Source organism: Eucyclogobius newberryi, unplaced genomic scaffold (genome assembly GCF_026437365.1).
Source record: "Eucyclogobius newberryi isolate DKJ021-1_F unplaced genomic scaffold, fEucNew1.0.hap1 SCAF_4, whole genome shotgun sequence".
In the NCBI taxonomy this organism is placed as follows: domain Eukaryota; kingdom Metazoa; phylum Chordata; class Actinopteri; order Gobiiformes; family Gobiidae; genus Eucyclogobius; species Eucyclogobius newberryi.
In genome coordinates, this window is record NW_027316056.1 from 30460558 (window position 1) to 30478731 (window position 18174).

The 18174-nt window shown below is 45.0% G+C and overlaps 1 protein-coding gene across 1 annotated transcript in view; it reads right to left on the minus strand.

Moving 5' to 3' along the window:
- Positions 1–18174, minus strand: part of znf827 (zinc finger protein 827) — a 110237-nt gene that overhangs the window by 14037 nt on the left and 78026 nt on the right. Inside the window, exons 9-12 of the mRNA XM_072462525.1 lie at positions 16291–16428; positions 13234–13405; positions 11680–11846; positions 419–622 (exon numbers count right to left, since the gene is read on the minus strand). Of these exons, the coding sequence (XP_072318626.1) occupies positions 419–622; positions 11680–11846; positions 13234–13405; positions 16291–16428 (681 nt within the window). The remainder of the gene's footprint in view (positions 1–418; positions 623–11679; positions 11847–13233; positions 13406–16290; positions 16429–18174) is intronic.

Consider the following 18174-nt stretch of genomic DNA (forward strand, 5'->3'; position numbering starts at 1 on the left):
GTACTGCAATTATCCTGCTTAAGGGTTACTGTGTCAGCGGTATGAATAAGCATGGGACTAAATTGAAATGTTTTGTCACGATTGTCATTATCATCAAATTATTGTTATTATCGATAATATCACGACAATCAAAAAAATGCTGCCAGTCTAAAAATTTTATGGATAATAATATTTTGAATACGTTGCATTGTATTGTACTTTGTCAGTGAAGAAAACAACAATGACCTAGATGAAAACATAGGTGTAGTTTTTCTCTTGTGGTATAATTATCGCGGCTATTGTCTGCCCATTTTTATTGCAATAAACAATATTATTTATTGTCCCATCCCTAGGCCTAAAGTGTTTACAATACTGTTGTTTATCTCAATATTTCCACACAAACTTGTTTTTGTGACTTTGCGATATTCTCTCATCTTACCTTTTTCATTTTTGTCTTCAGTTCCTGATCCCGAGTGGCTCCCGGAGCTTGATTGGCTGCCGGCGGAGGAGGGCGGGGCCAGCAGGCTCTTGAGCTCTTCGCTGCTGTGGTCTCCGCCCTCAGAGCTGTTGAGGGAGTCGCTGAGGGCCGAGATGGACGAGGACGTGCTCTTGGTCTCACTGAGGGGACTTCTGGAGTTTAGGACTGGGCACAAGTACACACAAGTACTGATAGTTACTAGACATTCCTATACACAAAGTACACACAAGTACTTATAGTTACTAGATATTCCTATACACAAAGTACACACACATGAAGATTTACAGTGTGGTTTCTGGAGGACACGGACATATGTACCTAAAGAGTACCAGTCACATCCTTCTCTAATTGATGATGAGCTCAACTCCTGTATCAAATAGGTTTGTTTTTTTATGGTTTATTTATGAAATGCGGGATTTTATGAATGTCTCTCCCCACTCTTCAGTCCCATTTCATGTTGCTTTCTGTCCGTTCAAACAAAGATTGGGTAAAAAACTATAATACTATAAAACATAATAATAATAATAATATAAATTGCCAATACAAAACTGATTTCTGACCAGTTAATACGGTTGCCAAAAACAACAAAAATCCACATTAATTTGACTCAATTCCCTTTTTTAAAAACAGTTTTGGAATTATCTCGAGCTTTCATAGAACTAGTTTATGACCACAGGGTTTAATAAAGAAAGTACAATTATTTTGTGTTGAAAATGTCAGTCTAGTAAAACTCCAACAATGGAAACGACAGATGGATACCTGTGGAAAGACTAACATGACGGACACTGGAATAAATGAGAAAAGGAGAATACCAGTCTAACTTTCTTTGAATTACTCTTTTTTGTCTTTTCGCTCTCTGTGTCTTGTTCAGTTTATTTTGTTATTCATTCTACGCATTAAAAAAAAAGAAGAAAAAAAAATATCAGTCTATTGTCTAAAACCTTGACCTTAAAAGAGCATTTTTAAGTTGTCATTGTGGCATTGAAATTGAGTATCTTCCTCAGTATCAGTATCGAGTTTCTACTGCTCGTTACATTATAATTCACCGCACTCCAACCCGCATCATCTCCATACAAAGAGCACTCGACAGCCGACCAGCGCCGCCATCTTTCCCTCGTCCCCTATAACTCCTCGGTCTGCAGTGCTGCAGACCTCTCGCACGGCGCTGCGGACCTCTCGCACGCCGCTCAGACTGGGGGGCCCTGCTGCCAGTCCAATCAAGACGCAGTGTGCTTTCATCGATCTCCCCTTTTCTTTAAGGTCTGCAATTCAGTGGGAGAGTGAGGAGGGAATTAGACGAGAGGCCAGGGCGCATGGGGGGAGGGATGGTAGGACGGAGGGAGGGAGGGGTGAGGAGCGCAGGTCATGGCCGAAGGAGCTAAGATGGCGGGGAGCATCTCAGGGCACCGCTCCACAAAGCCCATTCACTCGGCGAGGGAGAGAAGGCAGCACCGACGTGGAACTGCTATGCCATTATACAAGCGACACATACAATAATACAATACGAGGATGGAGGAATTCATGATCTTTTAACAGTAAAGATATAATTAATCGCTTTCGGCGTAATCTATACCAGGGTCATTTGCGGCGCGGTGGTGTCGAATAAAGGAGGCACGTTCTTTGGTGCATGGTTCCAATTAGAGGCACAGAAGATGGTGTGATGAGTCATTGGACCCTGACCCAGAGCCCCCCCTGAATATGAGATACGTTTCCCCTTTGTTTTTGGGGCGAATGGGTTGACCAGAACGGCGGCGTAAAAAAATGGAGAGGTCATCCGGCGCGGAAGGTGCTGGAAGGAAGAATGTTGACTATTGACAATGTTCGGAACGGTAATTCAACTGTAAGATACAGAAGACAAAGTGAACTCTAATGATAGCAAGGTTGCTTTAAAAGAAGATACATTTTTCTCACTTGCCAGGTATTTATCATTAAAATATAACATATGTTAACTAATTACATCTCACACGCCATCTAAGAAAATGTATGGCTTTTCTGAGTGCCATCAAATCGGTTCTATAACAGGACAATGCCTGGTTTGTAACGCACTCAGTGGACATGTCTTACAAGTATTTCGAAACAAGGACTAACCCAACGAAGAACAAAGATGTGAATAAAAACTACGACGATACTGATGTTTTTCAGGAGATACCGGCACTCGTTAGTTGCTGATATTCATTCCTATCAATATTTTTAAATCCATCGCAAGGCCCACAATTTGAAGCATTTTACTGATACAGGCATTTGAATATAGAACAGGGTGATATGAAAAAAAATTTAAAAAATTCTCAATATATTTTCCCCTCCTCATGTTTCCTTTTCAAAAACAAATTAAAAATGACTTTAAATGCTGATTTCATGCTCATAAACCTGTAATAATCGGTGTTTAATACACAGCTAGACAAATGTCTCCCCCAGAGTCTAAACTCCGCTCCAAACCACATTCTTTTACTTATTGGCTGAGGATTCACGCACCGCCACGAGCCGCACGCGGCACCGCTTCTCCTCCGCTGCACCGGCGTTTCCACGCCCGAACACCGGCTCCACCACGAGCGGCACGCACCGCCACGAGCCGCACGCGGCACCGCTTCTCCTCCGCTGCACCGGCGTTTCCACGTCCGATCACCGGCTCCATCACGAGCGGCACGCACCACCACGAGCCGCACGCGGCTCCGCTTCTCCTCCGCTGCACCACGCCCGAACACCGGCTCCGCGCTCCCGCACCCGCCGCCCCGGAGGTCTGTACCTGGGCGAAGGTGTGGCCCCAGCCCGCCACAGGAGCAGACACGGAGAGCGGGGCACCGGCTCCACCCGGAGAAAAGCAGCCCCATACAACCAAGGTACAGCCCCGTTTCTCTGCTTTCCCCGCTCCACAGACAGGGGCGATCTGGTCACAAAACTGGACTCAAATGCGTCTTGATTGGGCTAGAGCAACGCCGGCGTCTGGTATGTGGACTGCCGCTTCTGTCCCAACGTCTTTGTTTTGTTAGTCGTTTCCATTGTTTTGTTTTGTTCCCGCGTCTCTGTGTTGTCTTCTGTCTACATCCCTGTTCCTTAACTTCATCGGACATAACTGCACCGTCCATCGCTCATCTCCTCCCTCACTCCTGGACTATCTACTGCCCTAGCCGCCAGCTAACAGCTGGCTTAACACCTGCTGAGGTCCGTCATGGTATCGCGGGGCCTCCCTGCCGTGCAGACAAGGTCTGGGGCAACCAACGCCACTCACTCCACCAGCTTCAACACCCGGTCCACTGCTGCTTTTTCACAACTCTCTGCCCACCAGCTTCTAGTTAACCAGCCTCTAGCCACCGCCAACATACTAACTGGATTACTCTCATGCTGCTACGTTCCATCTCCTCCTTGGACTATCACTCCCGCGCCTCCAGGCCACCGCTCCACCGCTCCACCAACTTCTCGCCTACTCACCTACACCGCTGCTGACCTTCACCTCCTCAACCATAACCACCGTCTCCCAGCTGCTGCTGCCTCTGCAGCTAGCTCAGCTGGGATCCTTCGCCGGCCCCGCTACATCCACCGGGGCTCTGGTCTCTCCCATAACCAACACTCCAACGACGGCTCACCTATCCCCTCACTCTGGACTAGTTTTCGCCCCCCCGTCACCCCCACCTGCCGCACTGCCAACCTCAGCAACCTCCGCCCCCCCACCCCTGCCCCCCCATCCATCTCCACGCCCCCATCCATCTCCCTTGCACTGCTGAACTGCCGCTCCCTCTCCAACAAATCACCTGTTATATCTGAACTGCTACTGGACAATAACATTGATCTGCTTCTCCTCTGTGAAACATGGCAACAGCCCCTGGACTTCTATGCTCTCAACCAAGCCACTCCCTCCAACTACACTTACACTGCCAAACCCCGCCTCTCCGGGCGTGGGGGAGGTCTTGCTGTTATTCATAAAAAATCTACATCCATCACTGAACTGAACCTCAACCTTCCATCCATCTCATCATTTGAATACCTCGCCTTCTCCCTCCTCAACTCTATCGCCGCTATCCTGATCTATCGTCCCCCAAAGCCCCACCCCTCTTTCCTCACTGAATTGTCTGAACTCCTCACCATCGCATCCTCTCTCTCTGCCCGCCTCCTACTCACTGGTGACTTCAACATCCACATTGACTGCCCCAACGCCCCACTGACATCCGACTTCTTCTCTCTCCTGGACTGCTTCCATCTCACCCAACACATTGACTTCCCCACCCATACCAAAGGCCACACTCTGGACTTAGTCTGTTCCTCTCTCCTACCCATTTCTAAGCCCCACCCCCTCCCCTTCCCTCTCTCTGATCATCTCTGCATCCTTTTCTCCGCCCCCCTACCCTCGCCCCACAACCCCAAAAAACGCACCATCACCTACCGCAATATCAAGTCAATCAACCCCCTCACGCTCTCCCAGCTCATATCCTCTGCTTTCCCCCCTGACTCCCCCCCCTCTTCCCCCGACGACTATGCTGTCATGCTCAACACCACCCTCTCCGACTCCCTTGACTCCCTAGCCCCCTGGAAAACCTCCTCCGTCTCATACATCAACCCCGCCCCCTGGTACACCCCTGAACTCCGCACCATGAAGCAGACTGGCCGCCAACTCGAACGACTCCTCAAAAGAACCCGCCTCACCGTCCACGCCGAAGCTTTCAAATTACACATCTCCTCCTACCGTGACGCCAAATCTGCCCACCTCTCCACCCTCATCAACAGCTCCCACCGGAGCCCTCGCACCCTGTTCTCCACCGTCAACAAGCTGCTCCAGCCACCGGACATCACTCCACCCTCCTCCCCTGACCTCTGCAACTCTTTCCTCCTTGCCTTCAATGACAAAATTTCCAAAATCAACAGCTCCATGACTGCCGTCTCCATTAACTCCATCACCACCCCCCCCCCTGCCCCCCCCCCCCCTCTCCCTGACCACCCACCCTTCCCTCCCCTCACCACCTTCTCCTCTGTTAACTCCTCTCATATCATAGACCTCATCACCGCTTCCAAAACCACCACCTGCTCTCTCGACCCCCTCCCAACGACTCGGCTTGCCTCCCTGCTCTCATCCCCCATCTCACCACCCTCTTCAACCAGTCTTTATCCCTCGGCCATGTTCCTTCCATCTACAAACTGGCCTCCATCACCCCCATCCTCAAAAAACCCACCCTAGACTCCGCCAACCTCTCCAACTACCGCCCCATCTCCAACCTGCCGTTCCTCTCAAAAACGCTGGAACGCATCGTCGCCGCCCAACTTCACACCCACCTCCAGTCAAACAACCTCTATGAACCCCTCCAATATGGCTTCCGCCCACTTCACAGCACTGAAACAGCCCTGGTCAAAGTACTCAACGATCTCCTCACCTCTGCAGACACCGGGGCTCTCAACATCCTGTTACTACTAGACCTCAGCGCAGCCTTTGACACTATAAACCATTCCATCCTCCTACAAAGGCTGCGCCAACTGGGTGTTGAGGGCTCTGCACTTGACTGGCTCACATCCTACCTCACCAACAGGCAAGAGTTCATTTCCCTCTCCGGTCACTCATCCACCCTCTCCCCAGTAACGCAGGGGGTCCCCCAGGGCTCAGTCCTCGGCCCCCTCCTCTTCATCTGCTACATCTTCCCCCTTGGTCACATCCTCCGCCAACTCAACCTGGACTTTCACTGCTACGCTGACGACACCCAGATATACCTCACCACCAAATCCACCCAAAACCCTCCCCTCAGCCACATCGAAACCTGCATCTCTACAATAAAATTATGGCTCACTCTCAACTTCCTCAAACTGAACAGTGACAAAACAGAGCTCCTCCTCATTGGCACCAAATCCACTCTCAATAAAACTGGTCCCTTTTCACTCATCACAGCATCGACACCTCGACCATCACCCCCTCTACCCTGGTACGCAATCTCGGTGTCATCATGGACCCCACCCTCTCCTTCACTCCCCATGTCAGCCACATCGTCAAGACCTCATACTTCCAACTCCGCCGCATCGCCAAAATCCGACACTGCCTCACCCTCCCCGCTGCTGAATCCCTCATCCATGCCTTCATCTCCTCCCGCATTGACTACTGCAACTCCCTCCTCACTGGCATCTCCTCCCATTCCCTCCACAGACTCCAAATGGTCCAAAACTCCGCTGCCCGCCTCCTCACCCACACCCGGTCCCGTGATCACATCACCCCCGTTCTCCGCTCTCTCCACTGGCTCCCCATCAAGCAGCGCATAAACTTTAAAATACTCCTCCTCACTTTCAAAGCTCTTCACCACCTTGCCCCCCCCTACCTGTCTGACCTCCTCATCCCCCACCGCCCCTCCCGAGCTCTCCGATCCTCCTCCTCTCTCACCCTACTCTTCTACCCTCTGTTACATCCCCATCTTTTTCTCTCTACTTCTTCTGTCTTGTTCATTTTATCTGTATATTAATGTGTATTGTACGTGTTGTCCCCCCCTGTCTGTAAATACCCCCCCTTTTTTATATATGTTCAGCGTCTTTGGGTCACTGAAAAGCGCTATATAAATAAAAGTTATTATTATTATTATCTTTCAATTAAAAAGACTCCAAACTGATTATTGACCATTACAAATGATTTAAAATGTATTAATTGCCCAGCTCTATATGAAAACATCCATGATACAGATATAAAATAGTACTGATGCATATAACTAAAATTAGACTTGCAGTACACCCAGAAGGTTCATAAGTACCACTAATTACACAACTTTTGAGCTCCACTGATGTAGATTGCCCAGTTAGCTTTGAGTAAAACCCTGTTCACTTACATTTGTCAAGGGTTTTGATTATATTTGGAAGTGAAACCCAAATAACAGGAACCCAGACCGCGCGGTTATTAGTCGCTGTCCATCCCGAGACAAACGCCGGCGCAGGTTAAGGGACTTAAACCGTGCCACAGTGGTATCGTAAAGCTGGCTCGTCTTCTGCAGACCCAAGGCCTATTGATTTCTTTCCCTTTGGGCACAATAAGGGCCAACCTCCTCAGATAAACAAGGCACAGCGGCCCCTCAAAGACCCCTGAGCAGTCCCACCCACCAGCACCCACACCCACCCACCCACCCACCCACCCACCCACCCACCCACCCACCCACACCACACACACACACACACACACACACACACACACACACACACACACACACACACACACACACACACACACACACACACACACACACACACACACACACACACACACACACACACACACACACACACACACACACACAGTACACACACACACACACACACACACACACACACACACACACACAGTACACACACAGGCAACAGTCTGCAATAAAGTGGACAAAGATCTTTTAGACAAAAACAGTCCTATCGACCAGCGGGGTTCAGAGCGCACATTTGAAAGTCCACACGGGGGCCAGGGACAGAGCTGCAGCTGAAATGTTATTCTGCCGCTTCTCTCATCACTGTCCTTTGAACTTAAGAGCTGGCAGCATTTAACAACTTTATAGTGGGCTAATGTTACAGGAACCACTGATTCTAACGGACAGGAAGGCCTATAAAAACACCGCTCATTGCTCAGGAATTTGGACATTTAAAGGCCACGGGATTTTTGACTCTACTTTACGTGTTGCGCTTTTGTTTTTCGCTTGTTGTGGCGTTCGGTCACAAAGGAGGGGGTTGCTACGACGCTGCGCTACGGGCACGAGGCAGGGGTCATGCCAGTGAGTTTACCCCCTTTAATCTGTGGTACCAGAGTTTCAAACCATGAAAGGAGGAAGTAAAAGCGAGTTCTTTGCGTTCACAAACCAGTTGGCACAGTTATAGTTTATCGTCGATAAAAAGGTTTTACGCAGGGCACAGCGGTCCGATATTGAAGACGCATGCATTATTATGTTTTATTTATTATTTAATTTAACCTGCAAGTGAAAAACACACATGCACACAAAATCTGAAAAATAATTTAACTTTTCTGACTTCAGTCGTCCTGTTGCGTTCCATGGCAAAAGCAAACAAACCGTTCAACTGGACAAAAGGTTTTCAAGACTGACCACGATTTGCCACCCACCTGACAATCTACAGGAGTTATTAAAGATTGAAAAGTCAATACTTTTTGACAAAACAAAGATTCTTGCCTTCAATTATGCCCCAAATAATTCTAATGACGCCAGTTTTTGCCACTCAACCAGCCCTAGTCGCTTACTTTACCGCGCACAGTCTGTTGATTATCTCCCGTTTTTTAAATATGTCAAACGTGTCAAAAACGTTGAATGAAGTGATCTCACGTTGGATGATTAGGCGAGTCGCTTGACCAATTAATTTGCCCATAATTGAGTAAATTTTCTGGGCTTAAAGACTGTTTGCCGTCTGCACGATCTGTTGCTATTGTCCAACCGTTTCTGGCACAACCGCCGCATACTTCAAACTCATGACGATTAATATCAGCGTGGTTGAAGCGGTCATGTGTTCAGATACCGTAGAGTGGTCCTTTATTCAGAGTCTTCTTAACGGGTGCAATATTCCCACTCATTGATCAGCGTCTTATAACACCACAGCCTGACGAACAGATGGATCGCGTTGGCAAAGGTGAAGAGCTCGTCGATGCTCATTGGGGTTTATTACATTTTAAGCGAGGTTATCCTTTTGTGTGGAGACGGGCGGGCGCGGTACCGACGCCTCTCCGGACCATCGCGGGATGAGCGCTCTAAAAATACATACTAATTCATCCGCTCTTCTTTCGTCGAAGGATGTGAATCCAACGCGCCGAACGAGCAGAGCCAAGACAATAGCGAGCGCGTCCAAAATCAGCGCCGCGACTATTCCGGGCTGTGAACAAGAGGCGGCACGTGCAAGCTCGCGCCCACGACGGCAACGGGCAGAACGTCGACAACGCTAACGACAAACGACTTCGCCGTTCGGGCTTAATGTTACGGTGTGTGGATTTTGTTTGAATGGGAGTGATATTCTGTGTTTTGTTCAATGGGAACAGAAAACTGGTACAATCTATAGCTTTAATATCATTTAAAGGTAGTTTGATGCGATGCAGAGACACATCCATGTACACGTCGGTAATTAAAGCTGGAAAAAGGATTGCTGGCTGAAAAAAAGAGACGACAAAAAGGCGACATTGTCAAAAAATGCGATTAAGACGCTTTACAGTTTAGTTAAGCTTGTCCCGAACGCTCGCTTTTCTGTCATCCTCTTATTCCTACACATGCCAGTTTATTGTTTATTGCTCATTAGAACCTCATTAGCATCGGTACAAATCCAAATCTTAAGATGTGTAGATGATTTATTGATCCTGTAGTGAACTTCAAGAATAAAAAGACTTCAGAATACTGCAACAAACATATTAAATGAACTGGGATTCGTGTCAAACATTTTGATTGTCACCACAATAAGTTTATTTCTGCCCTTGTTTGTCTGACATTTCAACTCGTCTGTTTTCAAGATTCTTTTCAAGTTGCGCATTCTTAAAAGTGATGTAACGGGATGAGCTAAAATGACTTTTTTTTTAAAGCTTTCTGCCATGTCAGGATGTTCGTTTTGTTAGTTTTGAGCACATCCGAGTAGGTCTCTTATTCTTAAATAAGAGACCTAAAACGAAACAAAACATGAAGCTTCAGTGCACCATTAGCTCCAGTCCTTCAGAAGGGGGCACTGCACTAAACTGCGGCGTTGTAGAGAGGACTAAAAATCATTGTTAGAAATATTATTTGTTCGCGCTATACCTTGTACTGCTTAATAGTAAAAGGTAGCAATTTGTAATATAAAATGTGGGGAAAAGGATGGACATTGGCTCTACATATCCGCCACAAAATGCGTATCGACCTTCAGCTGCTCAGGAAACGGACGAAAAACAGAACACAGGTTGAGCTTTGTGTAACATTAAAGCGCAATAAAGTGCATTAAAGGAGACATATAATGCTTTTTTTAAGGTAATTTGCATCAAATTGTGGCGTAAGTAGATTGATTTTGTTCGTTTCAAAGTGCAATATTGAGCTGAAATGGCTGAATAATAAGAACAGGTCCATTGACTTCCTGTCCAGAACTGATAAGCCCCGCCTCTTCATAGCGACGCTCACGGTAACAGTCAGGACTTTACAGATTTACACGTTTTAACTTTGGAAATGGCCACGTGACATTTTAGAACCAGACACGTGTCACTCGCAGTAATGACTATGTACAGGGAAGTGGGCGGAGATACGGGGTGGGTGAAAACATGAATTTTCTGAGCACTCGAGTCTCATTTAAAGGTCAAAGCAGGATTACTCACACAACTAATGACAAGGGAATACTGCTTTAACAAGTTTAAAATCTTATTAAAGGTGATCTTGCAAAATAAGTCCCCTTTAAGTTTAAGTTATAACATGTTACTGTTCCTCAAGTTTGTTACCAGCTTTACAAAAAAATTTACTTTCTGAAAGACAAAAAAAGTTATTTACATTTAGGTCTATTTTTGGACGATAGATTTAACTAAAAATACTTAATTTTGCTTCTAAAATTGTCACGATTATTATTATGTGTTGGTTCTTTTTGACACTACATACCAATTTAAATGGGAGTGTCTACAGAGCGGACGAAATTGCCATGTTAAGGTTAAGGTTAAGGTTAAGGTTAAAGTTAAGGTTAAAGTTAAGGTTAGATATGGCAGTGCCGCGGTTCCTGAAACTGCTGCGCCATTTGACCGCGCCGCGGCTCTGCAGCCACGGCCAATTTAAATACCTCAATGATAATAAAAAATTGTCACCACAAGATAGAAGTAGTTTCTTTAATGTTTCCAAGTCTAATCATAGTTGTGATTTTGATTTAGGCCACACTAAAACTTTTCAGCTAATATAAAAACATTTTTAGTTTAAAGTGCCCATGACAGGTCGGACGACTCATTTAACTAAAATGCAGTTAAGATAAAATATATTTTGAATTTGCTCAAATGTATAAATATATATATATATATATACACATCACAGAATAGCACATTTTTAGGTTTATATTTTCACTTCCTGTTTGTAACTGATGACATCACACTAGGACAAACAGTGGGCAAAAATCCATCTAATGTCACCTTTTTTAAATTGACAAATGAAAACAAACTAGAGCGACTTTATTTTGTTGAATTGAATGTTGAGAATGTCAAAAATGTTGTTTATTTGTGTAAATTAGAAAATCGTAAAGACCTGTCATAGGCACTTGAAGTATTCAGGCTGTTCACTTTTTTGCCAGCGCTGCCACTTGAATACCTGCGTGCCCGGTGCTGATGTGTCCCTTCATGTCGCTCTCGTCCATGCACACGTAGTCGCAGGCGCTGCAGCACAGGGAGAACATCCACTGCTCCTTGTCCACATGGAGCGACATGTGGCTGACAAACTGGGCATTCAGCTCCGTCTGGAAACCGCACACATGGCAGCTGGACGCACAAGACACGGGGCGAAAGCAGGCGACAGTGAGACGCACAGACGGGCACGGGCAGCGCCACATTCTGCTGCATAAATTCATACGTGGCACGCAAACGCCGCCACATTTGACAAATCATTACAATTGGAAATGCAGAACAAAGAGGATTAAAAAGCTGGACAGTGATTTTTTATTTATTTTTCCCCCGGCGTCAAGATGTGCAACTAAAAAGACTTTGAATAAATGCAAGATCGAGACGTTTAATGTGGTACTGTGGCACATTATAGGCAAAGCAATAACATCTCCACGGATACGGGCAACCTTTAAAAGTGCCTATGACAGGTCGGGCGACTCATTGAACTAAAACGCATAACCCTTTTATCGCTAGATTTTAGGTTTATAATTCCACTTCCTGTTTGTAATTACTGTGATTACCCAGAAAAACACTGGGCAAAAACTCATAATTTTTTTTTAAATATGACAAATAATACTAATGTTTAGAGAGTCAAAAAAGTTGTTTCTTTGTGTAAATTATGCACCAATTAAGACTGGAATGAGCGTCCCTATTGTGATGTCACTTCCTATCATATTCTACAGATTTTTCAACGTTTTCATCCCAAATACAAAATTCATGTTTACAACAGGTAAAAATACACCAAATAAAGTCAAAATTAGAAAATCATAAAAACCTGTCATGGGCACTTTAAGTCTCAAATAACCAACGATATTTTTAAACGTGGACTTAAAACGTATTAATTCAGACACTATTTCGTACAGTTCATGTCATAGTTTGCACCGTTGAATATATTGAATTATGTTTTGTTTTTTTGTGTGTTTTTTTGCATTGCCTTGACTTTTATTGGAAAGCACTTTGGTCACCTTGAGTGTTGTAAAGCGCTCTGTAAATAAAAAGAAAATATTGAGGCCGGATTGGCAATTCACGGGTTTCGGCTTCCTGTTTAAAGGCAAAATCTTGATGATTTTGGACCATTCAACATAAATAATACCTCAATTTGTGTTATTAATTTCAATGGCAGCGTGCTAAATCCCCCACGGATAGATACTTCAGTCTTCTAAAGGTTCACGTCTGCTAGTTCCCCCCCCCCCCCCGACAGTTCAAGGTTAGCTTTGTGGAAGGCGTCGCTATTTGGTTGCTAAGGTTCTGCACTTCTGACCAGGAGCCAAACAACAGTGCACGACTTAAATCACAGGTTTGCCCGTATCTTTTCAAATACTTAACATACACTACCACCTCATCTTTATTTAACGTCAAAATTAAGACCGACAATGCTGGTCCAGCGGTGTTTGATTCAACCTTTAGCATCACATCTTTACATGATAATACAAACAAAATTGGTAGGTGAACACACAATATTCATGTTTAACGGTCAGACACGCACCTGTAGTAGTAGGGGCAGTTCTTGCGCTCGGTGGAGTCGGCTGTGACGGCGCTGACGATCTGCTCTGCGTCCGTGCTGACCAGTTTGACGGAGTGGATGGTCAGGTGCTGATTGAGGTTGGCCCTGCACTTGGCGGCGTAAGGACACAGGTGACACTTGTACTTCCTCTCCTCTGGAAAACACACAGCGCGACAGGCGGTCACTGAGGATGGCATTGCACGCTCCTCGCTCGCCTCGCGGGTCTTAAATCCCCGCCTCTAACCGGACGTCGTAGCCGGAACCGTCGGGATAATGAATAGATGTGAAGGTGTAGCAACGTTTCAGCCCGGGAGACGACCTCTGCGGCCTGGATGAAGTTGGAATCTTTCTGCTGTCGGATGATTCACTCACAAACAATCGGAGATAAACTTGGACAAGACCAGGACCAAATATCGTTGGGCTTTTAACTGCGCTTTAACGTTGTTCCCTCATCCGAAACACACCGGGCAGCGCTAAACCATAAACCAGCCGTCTGCATGGGAATTTATAACTAAAGCAGAAGAATCGCAATCAGCGTAGCCAATCATAGAACAAACGGTGGTGTGAGAGCAGTGCGCAGGTAAAAGCGGCATGAGTAAAAAACACTCACGGAAACTGACCATTTAATTAAGTGTATTGTGTGACTCGTATTGCTCTCTTCAATGACATAAATGTTGTCATCAAAAATACAATTGATTTATTTTTGTTCAGAAACAACGTGAGCGTTTCTCTTTCCGTTCGTGACGCCAATACTCTCTCTAGTACATTTTGACGGTATAAAAGCAATTGCTTGAAATGTCGCGATTTAAATTCCGATCCAATTAGCAGCCCTAGCGAATCGGACGCTACCTGCGCGCAGGGGGATAAGAGAGAAAAGTATTTTGCGGCTCCGTCTCGATAACCGTTCACAGTAGAACACCCGTACGTTGGTGATAGGTTGGCAGCGTGTCTTTGTCTCCTTCTATCATTCATTTTTTTCACAGTGCAAATTGGAAGCGGTCTCGACTACTTCTTCAAATTTATGCGGTTATCAACAATCACCAAAAATAAACCGGCGACGACGTTCAAACGCAGCCAAGAACCCATCGGCGAGAAAAGAAAAAAGAAAGAAGAAGAAGAAGCCCAAATCTCGTGCTCTCCAAGTCCAGACACATCCTTACACTTCACCGTTGGTTCTTCACAAATGTACCCACATGGCGACTAATGACCCCCCCCGCCCAGATCTCACCCGCCCCGCCCACACGCACGCTCAGAAGACGCACGCTCCCCGTTTGCCCAAAGGACATGAAGCCAGGCAACCTTTATGTCGCCGGGGAAACCAAAAAGACCATCACACTGACATATGCCCCTGCTTCTGCTCTCTGTGGTGTGGCCAAGCTGTTCACGGCCAGCGCGCTCAGATGGCGTGTGCGAGCGTGTGCGAGCGTGTCCAAACGTGTGGGGGCATTTTGTACATGAGACTCCATTTGTGTGCCCAGTAATTTAGTCTGCTGTCCAGGGCGTTTTGCATTAATGTCTAATCCACTCGTAATTTGCTGTGTGTTGCGTTGCTTGTTTTAGGGCGATTTCACGACACCGGTCAAGGGGATTTATACGGTCGTTATCATGTGCGCGGGTAGCGGCTAGCTTTTTGTGTGCGTGATGGACAAACACGCAGTTTAACCTTGAATTGGGTTCTCAGCGTGTTAGCGACAAACTCTTAGCATTTTTAATGGAGACATATTAGCTTTTAACCCGTTTCCTCATCATTATTTTACGCAAAGGTGTATTTTGTGTGATTTGAGTCATGCATGTTTGAGTAGTCCTGTATTGTCCTGCAGCTGAGGCCCCCGATTGCTATTTACAATTAACTAAAAAAAATTAAAAAAGCATATTATTTCTCCTTTAGGACTACATTAGTACACAGAGGTACGACGACAAACATATGCAGCTTAATCAAGTTCCACCACTAGATGGAGTGGTGAGCGACTACACTCTTAATGTCCCTACGACAGGCTGGACTACACACGGCACTAAAATGCAGTTCAGATAAATTGATTTTAAATAAAATATCCCGGAGTAACATTTTAGGTTTATAATTTTACTGCCCGTTTGTAATTGATGACATCACACCCAGCAACCACTGGGCCAAAACTCTTCAAATGTCACAAATATTTATGAGAGCACCTTTATTTAGTTGAATTCATATTTAGAGGGTCAAAACGTGTTTAGAGGTGTTTTTGTTTTTTAACTAGTTTCTAACTCTGAATCATACCAATTTGACAAAGCTTGAAGCAAATAAATGTTTTAGTCTTGGAACTAAATATAGCGTACTGGCCTGAGCAGGAAACGTTCCATTTGGTCATTTGAACATCTGGGTCACAGAAACTTTATATTTGAAACTCCATCTGAGCTGTAACTTATTAAAAAGTTCGGTTTGGTTATACAAACATACATCCATTATGCACATGATCCATTTTACTTGACAAAAATATATATTGAGCAAATAACTTTTCCTCCAGTTTTTTTTAACAATGGTTCATTAGAATCGGGCGGGGCTAAGAACAATTCCTCCCTATTCCGCCACTCTGATAAACGCAATCTCTTTCAAATGCCATGACTGAACTTAATCCCTGTGAATATCTCAGAATATTAACATTTGTCGTTCCAATAACGGCGGGGGGGACAGAGGAGGGGGTCTCCATATGCCAGGGCAGGCCACCAGCGCCGTCTGAATGAAAGCACAAGAGTAATCAACACACCGGGGACAACAAGGGGGATCAGGATCGGCGTTATTGGACCGTGCGGACCAAAACGCACCAGACTGACCGGCGTGCGCGTGCCGTTCGTTATGTTGCTGCGAGGCATCCATCTCGCCATGTAATTAGATGGGTCTGAAATCCCAGTGAGACTAATCACGGCGGTAATCTCTTTAAAGGAATGGTAATCTGGTCCAGTCGGCATTATTTACTTACCGTACTCGGCGTAAACACAAACACAAATGCATAGCGGCGCCTGTAGCGTGGACGTTAGCTCGTTAGCTCGTTAGCTGTGACGTACCTGTGTGTAGGGATAGGTGTCTGGAGAGGGTCTGTTGTCTTCCGAACACTTTGCCACAGACTGGACAGGGGAAGAGCTGCTCGCTCAGCCTCCACTGGGCGATCCCGTTGCCAGGCTCGCCGTTGTCCTTTTCAGAGTCTGAAAAACACGGACAAACGGCTAATGAGCGGCGGACTTTTTTTTAAATTGCAAAAATTGTACCCGAGTGAGAAGCGGGAGCTGGTGGAGTTTAGCGTTTGGAACAGAAAGACCTTGCAATTTGCTTCAATACAACGTGGTATCCGGTAATAATCTTTGAGTCCACAATAGTATTACGATTAGATTATGATTTATGTTCTAAAACTAGGATTTCACTTTCACTGCACATTTTAAATACGTCCAAGAGCATTAACAACATTATTACAGGAATTAGATGCATTTCAGAACATGTTTGTAGAGATCCAAAGTAACTAACAATATGAATCTAAACTACAGGGTTTGCAATTCTTTTGTTTCCATAATGAGACAGAATATGTTGCTGTTTGACAAGAACATTGAATAATTACAACAGCAGTTGCAAGTTTCCAATCACGAACAATCTCTTTGCAATTTTCATTTGATTAATTAAGCTTGCAGCCTCACATACATTGCATTGTCAAATGAAAATGGTGGGTGGTAAAAGCTATTAACAAGAATGCAACAGGTCTATAAACATTAGTACCTTTCAGACTCGGTGCTGCACTCTACACAAAGAATACATCTTTTACTTTATAGTTTACCTCAAGACCTTAAATTAGCCTCATCAGTGACTGTTTTAAATCTCTTTTAAAAACCTATTTTTTCAGACTTGCTTTTAACAGCTACTGAGCCTGTGAAAGGAATGGAATTTTATGCCAATTTAATGTTTTTGTTACAGTCTGTTGTTGTACTGTCTGATGTTTGAATTATCTTTTAATATCCGTCTTTTCATTGTGAAGCACTTTGGATTTTAAATGCGCTATACAAATAAAAATTACTTACTTAAAAATATAGAGTCATCTCAGACAACACAACCTACATGACTATAACTGAAAGGTGAGAGCAGCTAGTGGATCACTCGCTCCGGCTGGAAACAATAGGAACTCAGATACTCTGTGGGCTAATTTGTTAACCCACAAGACTGAAACCTGTCTGGCAGCGTTTGACAGCTGCTCTGTGCGTTGCCCGGGGGCAGCACGCGCCGCAAAATACATTCTTAATGTCAACACAAAGCCCTGGTCCTTTGCTCTGAGCCTGCAGCTCTGCATCGCCTGACACTGACTCCACTGCAGCTGTAATCAAAGAGACAAGAGAAGGACCATTTCTGCAGCTTTGATACATTTGTAAATAATTAAGATTGAACCCCTCTCTCCGCTCCGTCATTGTAAATGACACAGAGCAGTGTAAACACCACTCCATGTACACATAACTAGTACAACTGCAGGTAAATGAGTGGTTATAACTGGTTATTCTACTTGATTCAAAGGTAATATGCTTATCCTACTTCCAACACATACACCAATTATTGTAAATTACTAGCAGTGTTTTCTTGATGATAAACTGCAAACCGCATTATCCTTGTTGAGACGCTATAAGTGCTGTAAAGTGTGACCTAAACATTTATGCTTATGCACTAAGTTTAGTGTATTTATTGCGATTCGATTTTCAATGTTTTATTGATTGAAGTCTGTTCAAAGGTCACATTTTAAACCTTGATATTGAAAGAGTAAAAGTCAAAGCAGTCGACAACATTCCTGATATAGTTCTTGTACAAAAATGTTCTCTATGCAAGTACAAACACCAGACTGTGATATTCTCAATGCCAAACCAAGCACTAAGCACCAAGCCATTTCATAAATACAGAAAAATCTTCCATAACAGAAAAAA